Below are 12555 nucleotides of genomic sequence, written 5' to 3'. Positions count from 1 at the left end.
GGGCGTGCATAAGATCGGGAGTGTCCTCGAGAGGCAGATGTAGATCGGCGGCGGCGCGGGAAGTGCGCGACGCCTCTTCAAGAATGCGGTGATGCCGGACACCAAGCCTCTCTATAGGTACTCCTGCATAGCAGCTGGCGCCGGTTACGAACTTACACACTTTCAAACCCGGCCTTCTGGAGTCTTGTGTACCCAGGGCAATTTTCAGAAAAAATGCGCAAACTGCGAACTTAGGGCCACCTTGGACCACATAGTATGGCAATGTCCTCATGCTCCCCGGGAGGGACGACACATGAAGTGGGAAGCCCAATAGGAGGCCTTACCGCTGAGTTCCGACCCAGAGACTTAGCTACAACTCGTCCGACTAGCCGAAGCCGCCGCCGAGAGCCAAGACCTTTCGGCCGTCGTCTAGGCGGGTAGCCCTCTATAACTACCCTCTTTCCGTTGGACAATAAATGTTTTCCTATACTATTCTATCCTATCCTATCCTGCATACCAAAGGTAAGGTCCCCGATTTCCCTGGCAATGCGCATTCTGCGCAAAACTTCATTAATCGCGGTGGTGTGCCGAACGTCTCTCTCTCTACCGACGAGCATGGGAATGCTGCGTCTCACATGTCGAGAGTGAAAAAGCCATCAACAACGGACTCAGCCAATGCTGTCCTAATGTCGAGAAAACTGCACACATCATGTCACAAAGACACATACAAGCGTCAATTCCTGGGTTATTAACACGGCCTGGCGTGCTGCTCAGAGTGACCAAAACAGGGAAGTGGTCGCTAAGGTCATGGACACCTGGACACCTGTCGGAAACATGATTACGTCACAGGCACCAAGTTTCACCCAAAAGCAGAAGTGAGGTACACCTTGTCGGAAACATGATTGTCCCACGGCGCCAAGCTTCACCCAAGAGCAGAAGGAAGGTATACCCTGTCGGAAACAAGATTACGTGACACAGCACCAAGATCAGAAGGCAGGTATGGTCCCTGTCGGAAAGATAATTAGGTCACAGGGCACCAAGCTTCACCCAAGAGAAGTGGCGGGGGGGGGGGGGGGGAAGGTATATGTGGCCTATTCTATGCGCTAGAGCTAACGTCGGAAAGATCGCCGTCCCCCGAACTACTTGCCGAACTATACTTGCCGAGTTACCGAGCACGGTATTTAGAGGAGCCTTGCCCTGGCTCCATAATAGCATCCGTCGTATCCAAAACACAGTTGCAGTCCCCAAGGACGACATGCGGCAATGGATCGAGGTAGTAGTACGCGACAAAATAGAAGAACTCGTTAGTCAAAGCACGCGTGACTGGCTCGTGCACGCTGACTAAACGAGTCATCCACCCGCGGAGGAAGATGTCCACCACTATCACGCGATCATGCGCCCAAAGTGAAGTGCTCCCCCGTGCGAAACGCCGGCGTCAAGAGGACACCCAATCCGCAACAGAGTCAGTTAAGGAAAAGAAAGCATCAACAATAAAACGGGAACAGAAACAAAATAACATCGGTGAGAGTTCGGAAGTTGCACTCCTGTAAAACTCCCCAATCCGCGCTGGCACAGTGGAACGGGCGCTCGGCTACTGAGACTGACCTCCTGGGTTTGAACTCGACTGCGGCGGCCACGTTTCGATGCACGTTAAAGATTCCTAGGAGGTTGAAATTACTACGGAGTGCAAAAGCGCCCTTGTGCTGTGCGACGTCAGTGCACGTTAACGATCCCCAGGTGGTCGAAATTATTCCGGAGACCTCCACCGCGACACCTCTTACTCTTTTTCTTCTTTCACTCCTACCAGCCTCCCTTCCAGTAAGGTGCGGTTCGGGCGCTCAACGATATGTGAGACAATTACTGCGCCATTTGAAAATTACTAATATTAATTGGTATTGGGGGAAATGGAATGGCGCAGTATCTGTCTCACATATCGTTGGACGCCTGAACCGCGCCGTAAGGGAAGGGATAAAGGAGGGAGTGAAAGAAGAAAGCGCCATTTCTTTTCCTCAACCCCCCCCCCCCCAACAAAAAAAAATAGCTGTGGCTACTGGTTAGAGAGGAAAAGCTGTGGAGGAGGAGAAGGAATAAACTTCATTAAGCTTTTCTGTCGTCGTTAGCCCACTTTCGCCCCAGGAGGCCTCCAGGAAGGGGCGACCTCGAAGATCTAATCCGAGATGTTGGCTTGTACGTAGGTACTTGTCTTCCCTGCGTATGATCGTTACCCAGCTATCAGCTGAGGCATATGGCAGGAATTTTCTGGGGGGTGAATATCCCCTCGCATGCCCAGAGACTATGGTCATCTGCGTTAAGGTTTCGTCACAGATTTGGCATATAGGATTAACTTCACCTTTTGTAATTAAGGCCAATCGATATGGGCTCACAACACTATTGTTTAAGGTCTTCGAAGAGCCGTGGCTTGTGCCCTGGCAAGCCCTGGGTGTGGGCGTGGGTAAAGGCGTGTTTTCCCTATATATGTTTGTATCGTTGTATGTGGCGGGTGGCTCCGCCGGCTTTGATAGCTCCGATATGCAGCAGGTGTCAGAGCGCAGTTTGAAATGGCAGTGACACAGGGGTACTTAAAGAAGGTTAAAATAAACACCACGGCATGAGTTTCTGATATAAGTTGCGTTTCAAGGGGGTGAATACGTGAGCAGTGCAGATAATCTTTAATGCAGGCGTGCCATACAACGAAGGAAACTTCGGATCACAATGCCGCTGAGTGTATCAAACCACTCATGAGAACTGCCATCCTTGAGTTCGAGCCAGTGATTTTATCTTGAACACAAATCATTGCCTTACGCAAGCAACAGATACATGTCACCCTTGGATGTTATGTAAGAGCCGTTATCGCAGTTATTCAGTGTTAAGCCCTCCATTTTCTCCATTAGGCATTTTGCCTGCGGTCTAAACCACCTAACCAAGGCCAGTTTTAGATACTGTTAGACAACAACTGAAGTCTCTGGGTTACAACTCCTGCTGGTCCTGTTCAGGCAGCAGCCATGCAAAACACTCAAAACTTCTTTACTCAGGTTCTTACAGCGCTTGCGAACCTACCAAAGTTCTCACGTATGAAGATGCCACTCCTCCTCGCCTCGACCTTTGCAAAGTTCAACTTCAATGCATCATTACAAATTTTAAAAAGCAGACCCTGTGCCCGTTTAACCACCGATGCACCTCTCAAATGTCACGCGTCTTTAGCTTTAAGTCTCAAGACTGACCACTGTAACTCTGTTCTTGTCTTTACTCACAGTATCAGCAACAACTGAGTATGCTTACGCCAGACGTCCCCTTTAGTTAATGGCCCACGGCTTTCTAGTTGCATTGAAACCTCGATCGCCAGTTCCGCCCATGACTCGAGTACGTCTGCAGCCCTGGCCTTCATCGCGCAACCTACAACAAATGTCACATCACAAAGTCTTGTCTTGTTCATGCCCCACACCCTTAAAACACGCCCGGCCATCCACAACACAAGCAGCCTTTCACCCGCCAGCTTCAGTGCGGCTGCACGGCTCGGCACACCGCAGACTTCACGCCGTCGGGTGGCCCTCCAGGGACTTGAGCACTTGAATAACCTTGAACTTCTGCTTCCAGCGCGCCAACATCTGCACAGGCACCAAAGAAAGTGCCACAAAGGCACAGCACACAGTGAACACTCCGCACAGGTAGTACGCGTCCAACTCCCGTCGCGCAGCCAACATGACGGCGGCGCAGATCCGGCCGAAGCACCTGGCGTACGTCTCTTGACTGGGCGACAGGCAGGCGCACACCCTTAGCTTCCTCACTGCTGCGCCCCAGAGACCGATGGCGAAGTGGAAAGACAGCATGGCCATGACGATGACGAGCACCGAATCCGGGTACACGGGCATGGCAGCCGCTGCGAAGAACATGCCGACCGAAGCCACGATGACGGCCAGGGTCAACGTGTACCTGGGGGTCCCCTGGATCATCCGCACCACCCTGAAGAAGCAGCCCCCGAAGACGTGGAAGAAGCAGTACAGAGCGTAGAGCAGGCCAACGTCCATGTTCGACGGATTCACAAGGGGCGCCCAGAAGGCCTCAACGATGGTGCTGCAGCACCACAGGGCGGCCTCAGAGGACAGCACGGCCAGGGTGACGACTCGGTCGGACCTGTACGGCTCTACGAGGTCCTTGATGGGCTGCGCCTTGGGCGCCAGCCAGTGAAAGCAGAAAAGCGCGCCCAGGATCATGGCGGAACCGCGGAACAGGATGTAGCAGTCGATGTACATGACGTCACAGAGCAGGCTGCCGATGACCCCGCAGGCCATGCCCAGGAACCCGATGCCCAGCATGATGGCAAGGTCTGAAGGGCGAGCCCGGGCGTGGAACTGGCCGACGGCTAGCGGGAAGATTGTCAGCACGCTCACCTTGTGACGCATACGTCGGTGAGAGGGGAGATTGAAAGAAGCGAAGGTTACCAGTCAGCCGGAAACTTGAGCTAAGCGTTACCTTTGAAAGATCTGTGCAAGCAGAGACACTATCGGTAGCGAGACAACTGCCACAGAAAAGGCAATTTTTTTGCGGAAAAAGTCAGAAACAGATGGTCCAAACGGAGCACACAGAAGACAAAAACATGCTAGTAAAAATAATAAGCCATGTACACGATCATGTAATAACTGAAGCCCAGTATTTACCAAACACCGCGCAATTTTTTTCTTGTACAGTTTAGGAGAAAAGTTTGATCCACTGTCAAAAGCAACTAAACAAATACTGATATAAATAGCAAAAATGTTTTGTTTTACACAGTTCAGAGACTGCTCTTGCAGCTATGCGGAAGCGATACATACTCTTTCACATAACTTTTTTGTAGTGCACTGGAAGTTGAGAGCACTATACTCCGTCTCACAAGATGTTTGCAGCACTACGAAAGGTACAGCTCTCTCGTCCAATCAGGATGGCGCGCACTACATTAGTGTGTTCCTACGCACCTGTGGCTCGATCCACCTGATGTCCAGGTGGCTTCTTTCTACCTTTATTTATAGTAGCACCGAGCCACAGGTGTTCCACCGCGCAGCGCCGCGCCTTTCCTCAAAATCCAACTTTCAATTTTCAGTTTTCTCTCGCTTCTTTCCCTCCTTTATCTCTTCCTTTACGATGCGGTTCGGGTGTCCACCGAGATATTGTCTTTCTTCTTTCCCTCCCTCCTTTATCCCTTCCTTTACTGCGCGGTTCGGGTGTCCACCGATATATGTGAGACAACCAGGGTACTGTTCTCATCAGTTCCTCTGTTGTCGCGTCGCAGTAAATTTCAGTAATCGTGTCATGTGCATATAAATTTATTTACTCCAGCGTGCCGAGGCAGCCGAGTGTCGATGGTGGCGAAATGCAAAACAAGCCCATGTGCTGCGCGAGAGGCAACGCACGTTAAACGGGTTCGATCATCTCATCGTCCTCATAACAACTGAATTCAGCACTGCTGATTGTGTCGTCCTCCAGGTTGACAACAATGGCCGGTCCCTGGTCAACAACATCGTCGATGATGTGGTCCAGTTTTCTCATCACATCTTCCTCACTGATAATATGCTGCACGTAATTCTTCCATTTCTCAACAGTCACTTGCGTGATGCCTTGCCAAACCAGAGGCTCGACGTCTTGGAGCTTAAACGTCTTTTTTTGGCTGGCCACGAAACCCTTGACGTCGCTCCAGACAAGCTCTATCGGGTTCAGTTGGCAGTGGTACGGTGGCAGGCGCACAACGAGATGGCCAGCAGCTTTAGCAATGCAGTCGACACGGTATTGCTCCCCACCTGTGTTCACATTGCTGACAAGCTGCATGAGCTCGGCTTTCACCATGCCGCTGCTCCACGCGACACCTTTTCCGGACAGCCAAGCCTGTATGTCCTTTTTGAGGCTACTCATCCGCGGCACTTTATCCTGCTTCACAGAATGATATGGCGCGTTGTCCATCACTATAACGCTGCCGGGTGGTAGTAGTGGGAGAAGTCTCCTGGAGAACCAGTTTTCGTAGTGTTCCCCGTTCATTTCCTCGTGGTAATCGCCCGAGTTTTTCTTCGCTCGGAAAACTTCCGCTGCGCCTTCGACAAAACCTTGCTCACTACCGCAATGCGTCACAATAAGCCTGCCACCTTTGCCACTGGGGTTTTGTAGACCAGTCGACAGTCCGGATCGATGCGCTTGGTGTGCAGATTGGATGGTGCAGTCAGTCCACACTCGACTTCGCGTGTGGCCGGCGTTAACCCACGTTTCGTCGGTGAAGAAAATAGGCCTACCCTGGCGTCGCAGCTCCGCTATCTGGCGCAGGTACCGGCGGCGACACTGCACAATGTGCGTCGCTTCGATTAACATCGCATTCCGAGAGCGCTTCTTATATCGGAAGCCAAGTTTCTTCAACATCCTCTGCATTGTCGCTGCGGACACGGTCGGTAGCGTTTCGTCCTCTTCGAAATGCGCAACCACCTTCGCGATAGTTGGAATTTCCCCTCTCTGGAAAAAGGTGTGTACCACCCTTCGCAACACGCTCAGGTCAAAATCGTCCAGCTTCTTCGTCCGCTCGCGGCCTCTTCCGCCAGCACGCTTCTTCGGTGACAACACTCGGCCCGCGTTCAACGTCTCCGTTGTCCACTTGTAAAGCGTTCGCTCGCTCACCTGCGTGAGTTTTGCCGTCCTCTTGATGAGCGCATTTGTACTCCAACTGCCCCCGCACTCGACGCGAAGCGCTTCAAGAACATTTAAAGCCACCTGCTTCGCCTGCTTGGGGAAACAGCGCACTGTCGGTGTAGAGCACACAGGAGACACAACAGACTCGTCCGACGCCATGTTGGAAAGTGGCGACGCATCACTACCTCGCAGCAGGCCTCCGCAGAGCTGTGTCCGTACGGGCTTTGTCTGGTAATTTCACCAGTGATTGAAACACTCCCTACCATTTAAATATACCTGTCCAAATCATGTTTTTAGTTGCAATGCTTATTGTTTTGATTAATAGTCATACACTCCTCAAATATTCCAGGAACTATTTTCTGCGTTTCTGCAGCCCTGATTGGGCGAGAGAGCTCTACCTTCCGTAGTGCTGCAAACATCTTGTGAGACGAAGTATAGGCGAAGGTTTCCGCAAGAACCCAATGCTCACAAACATGCGAGCCAGCAAAACAGGTCTTGAAGCTGTCACCTCCAGCTCACAGCTTCCCCTCCATATTGGACAAGCTGTGAGATGTAGCGAAGCGTTAGTCCCGCATGGGGTGAAGTTTCCGCGAGAAAATTGAAGCCTATTTGCCGCAGTGGCTCACTGGCACTCGATTTAGGAGCTGCCGTGCACGAGGTCGTAGGCTGGAACCGCTTCCGCCTTCTATCACTACCTCTTTCATTTCATTTCATTTTATCACCTTAAAGGCCCCAAAAGAGGGGTGTTACATAAAGGGTGGCAACAATTAAAAGCACAGATTCACAATAACAGGAAAGTTTTTACATTTTCAACGAAAAGACTTGAGCAACTCTTCACTGGCGGCATGATTTATATACCCGCCATGAGTGAGAGAATTATTGCGATTTAAATTCCACAACCGCCCCGCTCACCAACTAAGCTGTTGTCGTTACGCCTCAACCAAGGATCACAGGAATCCAAAGAAGGCCCCGCTCACCTTGGCCAACACTTTGGAGAAAATCAGTGTCCCCGTGTGGGTGCTCTTCTTGAGTAGGCACGACTGGATAAGCATGGCGAGCAGAAGCGGCCCGGACAGCTTCCATCCGGCCCGTTGGGCCAGCGAGCGCCCCCAGAGGTCGGCCACACAGCCACCCAGAGCCCCGGCGGCGTATATCAGGGCGATGGACGACTGCTCTAGCTTGTTGTAGTAGTAGAGCTTGTACTCGTACGGGTTCTGCAGTCGGTCGGCCACGACCAGGACGAAGTAGAAGATGACCGCGTGCCACTGTGCGAACAGCGACGGCGGCTTCTCTGGGGACCCGTCTGGCTTCATCGCGACGTCACAGTTCAGCCTGGTTCGGAACGGATCGACCGGCCTCCGAACCGGTCGGTGCCGGAGTCACAGATCGGGATAGCAGCGAACGGAGGTCGGCTCAGGTCAGCCTGCGGTCACGTCCGCTGGCAGTCCATGACAGCTTCGCGTTACGGTGAAGACCTAAGTAAGCGAACGTTGAGTTCAGTAAAGGTTTGTTCAAGTTAGGCGTGCGTGCGCTACAAGCATGTGTACAAGAGAATTGAACAATTAAAAGGTCTGATGGGTGCGAATGTTTGTCTTTGCCTGTCCAAATTGAAATCGAAGTAGGGTTCAAGTTTAAATTCACTGCCGACCCTAAAATATTTTTTTCCTGTTTAAAGTAAATAACTGCTTTCAGGAGCACTGTTCGGGAGGTGTCTCAAGTCGCTGAGCTATCGGACTAAGAAAACATTTCGAATGAAGTAATGAGGTGGCTCCGCTAATGAAAGCAAGTGCTGACTGTACATTAATTGCAGAAGCCTGTTTTGCAAAGGACGTTACTTCAAACAATGATGGTGACGATTATGACAACCTATGTTTCGACTGCCGACAGGCTCAAAGAAGACTTCGGGTGCCTTTCTGCCTCAAGTCGAACGTTTTTGCTCGGATTCCGGCACAGTTGGTCCTGCATACAAGCCCTGAGATCTAAATGACTCATATCTTTGGTCAATAAGAGCTTAAAAACTACTATACCTAAGGTATCGAATACGTTGTGAGGGCTTATTTTGGCAGAGTGAAAAATCTACTGCACCACTCCTATTTTGCTAGCAAGACGCCCACCCAGCGAGCAATGGCGATAGCATTTTGCGAGAGGGGCTCCTGCTTCTACGAGCGCCCGCCGCCATGTTCAGTGACACGAGAATGGGATACTAAAAACCGCTAATAACAAATTTGGCAATGCTCATTTCACTCCAGACGTAAATGGATTATCTGGGTTTTAATTGCTATGCTGACTTTGGTACGGTAGCAAAAGACGCATTTATCAGCAAGGAAACCGAATTTATGTAAAGATATTCCCACCAATCCGTTAAATCCCGTGACGTCATTACTCAAAACGAGGGGTTACTACCGTTTTCAAGTGAACGGCAGTGTATCGTAGCCTCTGGGATTCGCCCCCAAATATCGGTGTCGACGCACGCATTTGACTTACGCAATCGGCCGGTGATGGCGACCCCGGCGTATCGTTTCTTTGTTCTAGCCTGTACTAGTTAAAGCTGCGTTTTCGGCGAGAGTGGTCTTTCTGTGATTACAACGCGGCACCGTATCGATGCAGGCCAACTTCCCAGCAGTATACAACTGTCCGCACCACTAGGTATCCCTCTAAAGCCTTGAGTTTAGCTAGTTAATGTGTCTTTATTTCGGAACGTTAGCCCATAAGGACTCCAACAAAAGGAAACGGGAGAGGAAACTTCTAATAGGGTAAAACGTTGGGTCAGTTGGTGTAGTGACATATTCAGGAAAGCTTTGCGCAGATGAACACAGGACGGTGTTACGTTTCGCCTACGACGCGCGGTATAGCCGGCGCGGATGCAACGGACGCCGGGGCTTCGTTCAAAGTGGCGGTCATTTTGGGCCCGTTCAGTGCTGCCGTAACGCCTCCCGCCAAGCGCGTCCAGGCAGGTTTCAATGCCACGTGTCGTCGTGTGTGCGTGTGTGTGTGTGCATGTTGGTGCCCACGCTTGTCAAAGCGCGGCAGTCGGGGAGAGGAGCTCCCCAACTGGGAGGCGAGGAGGTCTGACCGGCGCCGGCCCGGCGGACGCGCACGTCACGTCTGAACATGTTCGAGCGTCGCCGTATCGGGCGCCTCATCCAGAGCCGTTCCTTCTTGCCCTCGACTCCGAGGGTATAAAAGCCGCTGCCCCGGACGCCAAAGAGAGGCTTCGATTTCTTCCTTCGAGTAACGTGGTCGCCCTGAACGGCTGCTCTTTTGCGATGCCAGAATAAACAAGTTGTTCTGTTGCCAGTCGACTCATCCTTTGCCGGGACCTTCGGATGTTTCCAGCTTTGCCCCAGGCCGCCAGGCCAACGCTACCCTTGGGGCTTGCAACCCATTTGCAACAACTGGTTGCCAGCGGTGAGATCCCGACAACGGAGGCCAGCAGCGAAGATATGCGGTCAACTGTATGCTGAGCAGCACAACGACCATCCGGGAGCAGTGCAACGAGCCCTGTGTGATGACTGGTTGCCTGCAGCGGAACGACTGCGCTGAATTCTTGGCTGCGAGGTTTGGTGAGTGCGGGACTTTCTTCTTCTGAGTTTTGCCAGGCTTTTGTTAGTGTCAGAAACAGAGCTGGTAATTGTGTTGTCGTTGCGGCAAGACAATAGTAGGCAGTAGAGAAAGCAGCATTCGGAGCAGCCATGGATTTGAAGTCGTTGCGCAAACCGAAATTGCTGGAGCTTGCAAGAGAGTTGGGTCTGAATGTCTCAGACAAACTCAGAAAACCAGAACTGCTAAGGGCTATTCTTGAGTTGGAGGCTGAGGATGACGAGCTGTCGGAATGCCTTGAGACCATTGAGGAGAGGGAGCAAAAAGAGAAAGACGAGCGCGAACGTAAAGAACAAAAAGAGAAAGAGAAAGAAGAGCGCGACCGTCAACACGCTTTGGAAATGAAGCGTCTCGAGGTAGAGATGGAACGCGCTCGTAATGGAAGTCAGGCACACGGTGCAGGAGAGCGGGTATCGTTCAAAATGACTAACCTGATGCGGCCGTTTAAGCTTGGAGAGGACATTGGTTTGTTCCTGGTTAACTTTGAGCGAACGTGCGAGAAGCAGGGGTTCTCTCGGGAAACGTGGCCACAGCGCTTGCTCACTTTGTTACCCGGCGAGGCGGCCGACGTAGTCGCTCGCTTGAAGAGAGAGGAGGCAGAGGATTTCGACCAAGTGAAATCGAGTCTGCTAAAAAAGTACAGGCTGTCAGCGCAGGCGTTCCGTCGGAAGTTTCGGGAAAATGAAAAAGGCAGAAGCGAGTCATATACAGAGTTTGCCTACAGGCTTATGTCAAACATGCAGGAGTGGCTCAAAGAAGAGAAAGCGTTTGGTGACCACGAGAAAATTCTGCAGTGTTTCGGGCTGGAACAGTTTTATAGTCGGTTACCTGAGAACGTGCGGTACTGGGTCTTGGATAGGCCAGACGTTAGTACAGTGGCTAAAGCCGCCGAGCTAGCCGAGGAGTTTGTGACGCGTCGGGCTCGCGGAGCTAAGGACGGTCAAAAGGGTGAATTTGGCTCCAAGTCTGAGAGGCCGAAGTTCACACCCATGAGAGCAAGGGGGGACACACGTAGTGCGGATGCGAGTGAAAGCAGTCCGACCGAACGTAAGGAGACGGCGGCAGCCGAAGCCGAACGCAGAAAGAGGTTCGAGACGAGGCAAGCGCGCGTGTGTTATACGTGCCAGAAGCCGGGTCACTTTTCGGCGCAGTGTTCAGAAACAAAAAGAGAAGTCGTGTGTTTGTCATTATGTAGCACTGACGAGAACATGAAGCTTCTCGAGCCTTACATGCGAGACTTCCTCGTGAACGGGAAAGAGTGCCCAGTGCTTCGTGATTCCGCAGCTACAATGGATGTAGTTCACCCCTCTTACGTAGAACCCGGTATGTTCACGGGCGAGTGCGCATGGATCAAGCAAGCCGTGGAAGCTCATAGCGTGTGTCTGCCCGTAGCAAAGGTGCTTATTGAAGGACCTTTCGGAGCACTTGAGACGGAGGCCGTAGTGTCATCTATGCTGCCCCCCCAGTACCCGTACCTATTTTCGAACAGGTCCGATCACCTCCTGCGCGAGAAGGGGCTTTTGTTTGGTGAGGCTAGCGTTCAGGCCTTAACCAGATCGAGAGTTCGGGAGCTCGCTGCAAAGGCGGTAGTTGCGGGGCCGACGTTGTCGAGCAATGAAAAATGGTCGGAGGCGCAGCAAGCTGATATTCAGAGCACGTCCGAACTGAATAAAATTGAGCCTGTAGCGTTGAAGGCACCAGGTACTGGCGAGGAAAAGCCCGACACGGGCAAGTTAGAAGAGCTTCCGGTCGAGCTTCCGGGACTAGGCTCAATGACGAACAGGGAAGACACTGATCAGGTCATTAGTGACTTAATCATTAAAGCACCGCTGTTGGCTGAGCAGAAAACCGAACTACACCAACTCTTACAAGAGTTTCAAGGTCAGTTCTCTGAGAGGCCTGGTAGGACTTCTGTCCTTACTCATGATATAGAACTTACCTCCCCAGAGCCAGTACGATCCAAGGCGTACCGGGTGTCACCCCGCCAGCGCGATATTATGGAGGCTGAGGTAAAGAAAATGCTACAGCTCGGTGTTATTGAGGCGGGTGAGAGTGATTATACCTCCCCTTTGATTTTAGTTGAGGTACCGGGCAAGGAACCTCGTCCTTGCGTCGACTACCACAGGCTTAATTCCATCACTAAGGATCAAATTTATCCGATCCCTAACATCGAGGAGCGCCTTGAGAAAGTTAGTAGCGCTCAGTTTATTTCCACCCTAGATCTTGTCAGGGGTTATTGGCAGGTTCCACTTACAGAAGAGGCTAGTAGGTATGCGGCGTTCATTTCACCAATGGGAACATTCCGTCCTAAAGTTTTGAGTTTTGGTTTGAAGAACG

At 51.7% G+C, this 12555-nt stretch overlaps 1 protein-coding gene across 1 annotated transcript in view; it reads right to left on the bottom strand.

The window, feature by feature from the left end:
- Positions 1-2986: 2986 nt before the first annotated feature.
- Positions 2987-12555, bottom strand: part of LOC144110132 (molybdate-anion transporter-like) — a 79277-nt gene continuing 69708 nt past the window's right edge. The window contains exons 2-3 of the mRNA XM_077642960.1: positions 7596-8093; positions 2987-4367 (exon numbers count right to left, since the gene is read on the bottom strand). Of these exons, the coding sequence (XP_077499086.1) occupies positions 3510-4367; positions 7596-7931 (1194 nt within the window). The 5' untranslated portion in view covers positions 7932-8093 and the 3' untranslated portion in view covers positions 2987-3509. The remainder of the gene's footprint in view (positions 4368-7595; positions 8094-12555) is intronic.

This window comes from Amblyomma americanum, chromosome 11 (genome assembly GCF_052857255.1).
Source record: "Amblyomma americanum isolate KBUSLIRL-KWMA chromosome 11, ASM5285725v1, whole genome shotgun sequence".
Lineage (NCBI taxonomy): Eukaryota > Metazoa > Arthropoda > Arachnida > Ixodida > Ixodidae > Amblyomma > Amblyomma americanum.
This window is presented reverse-complemented; position numbering and strand designations above follow the sequence as displayed.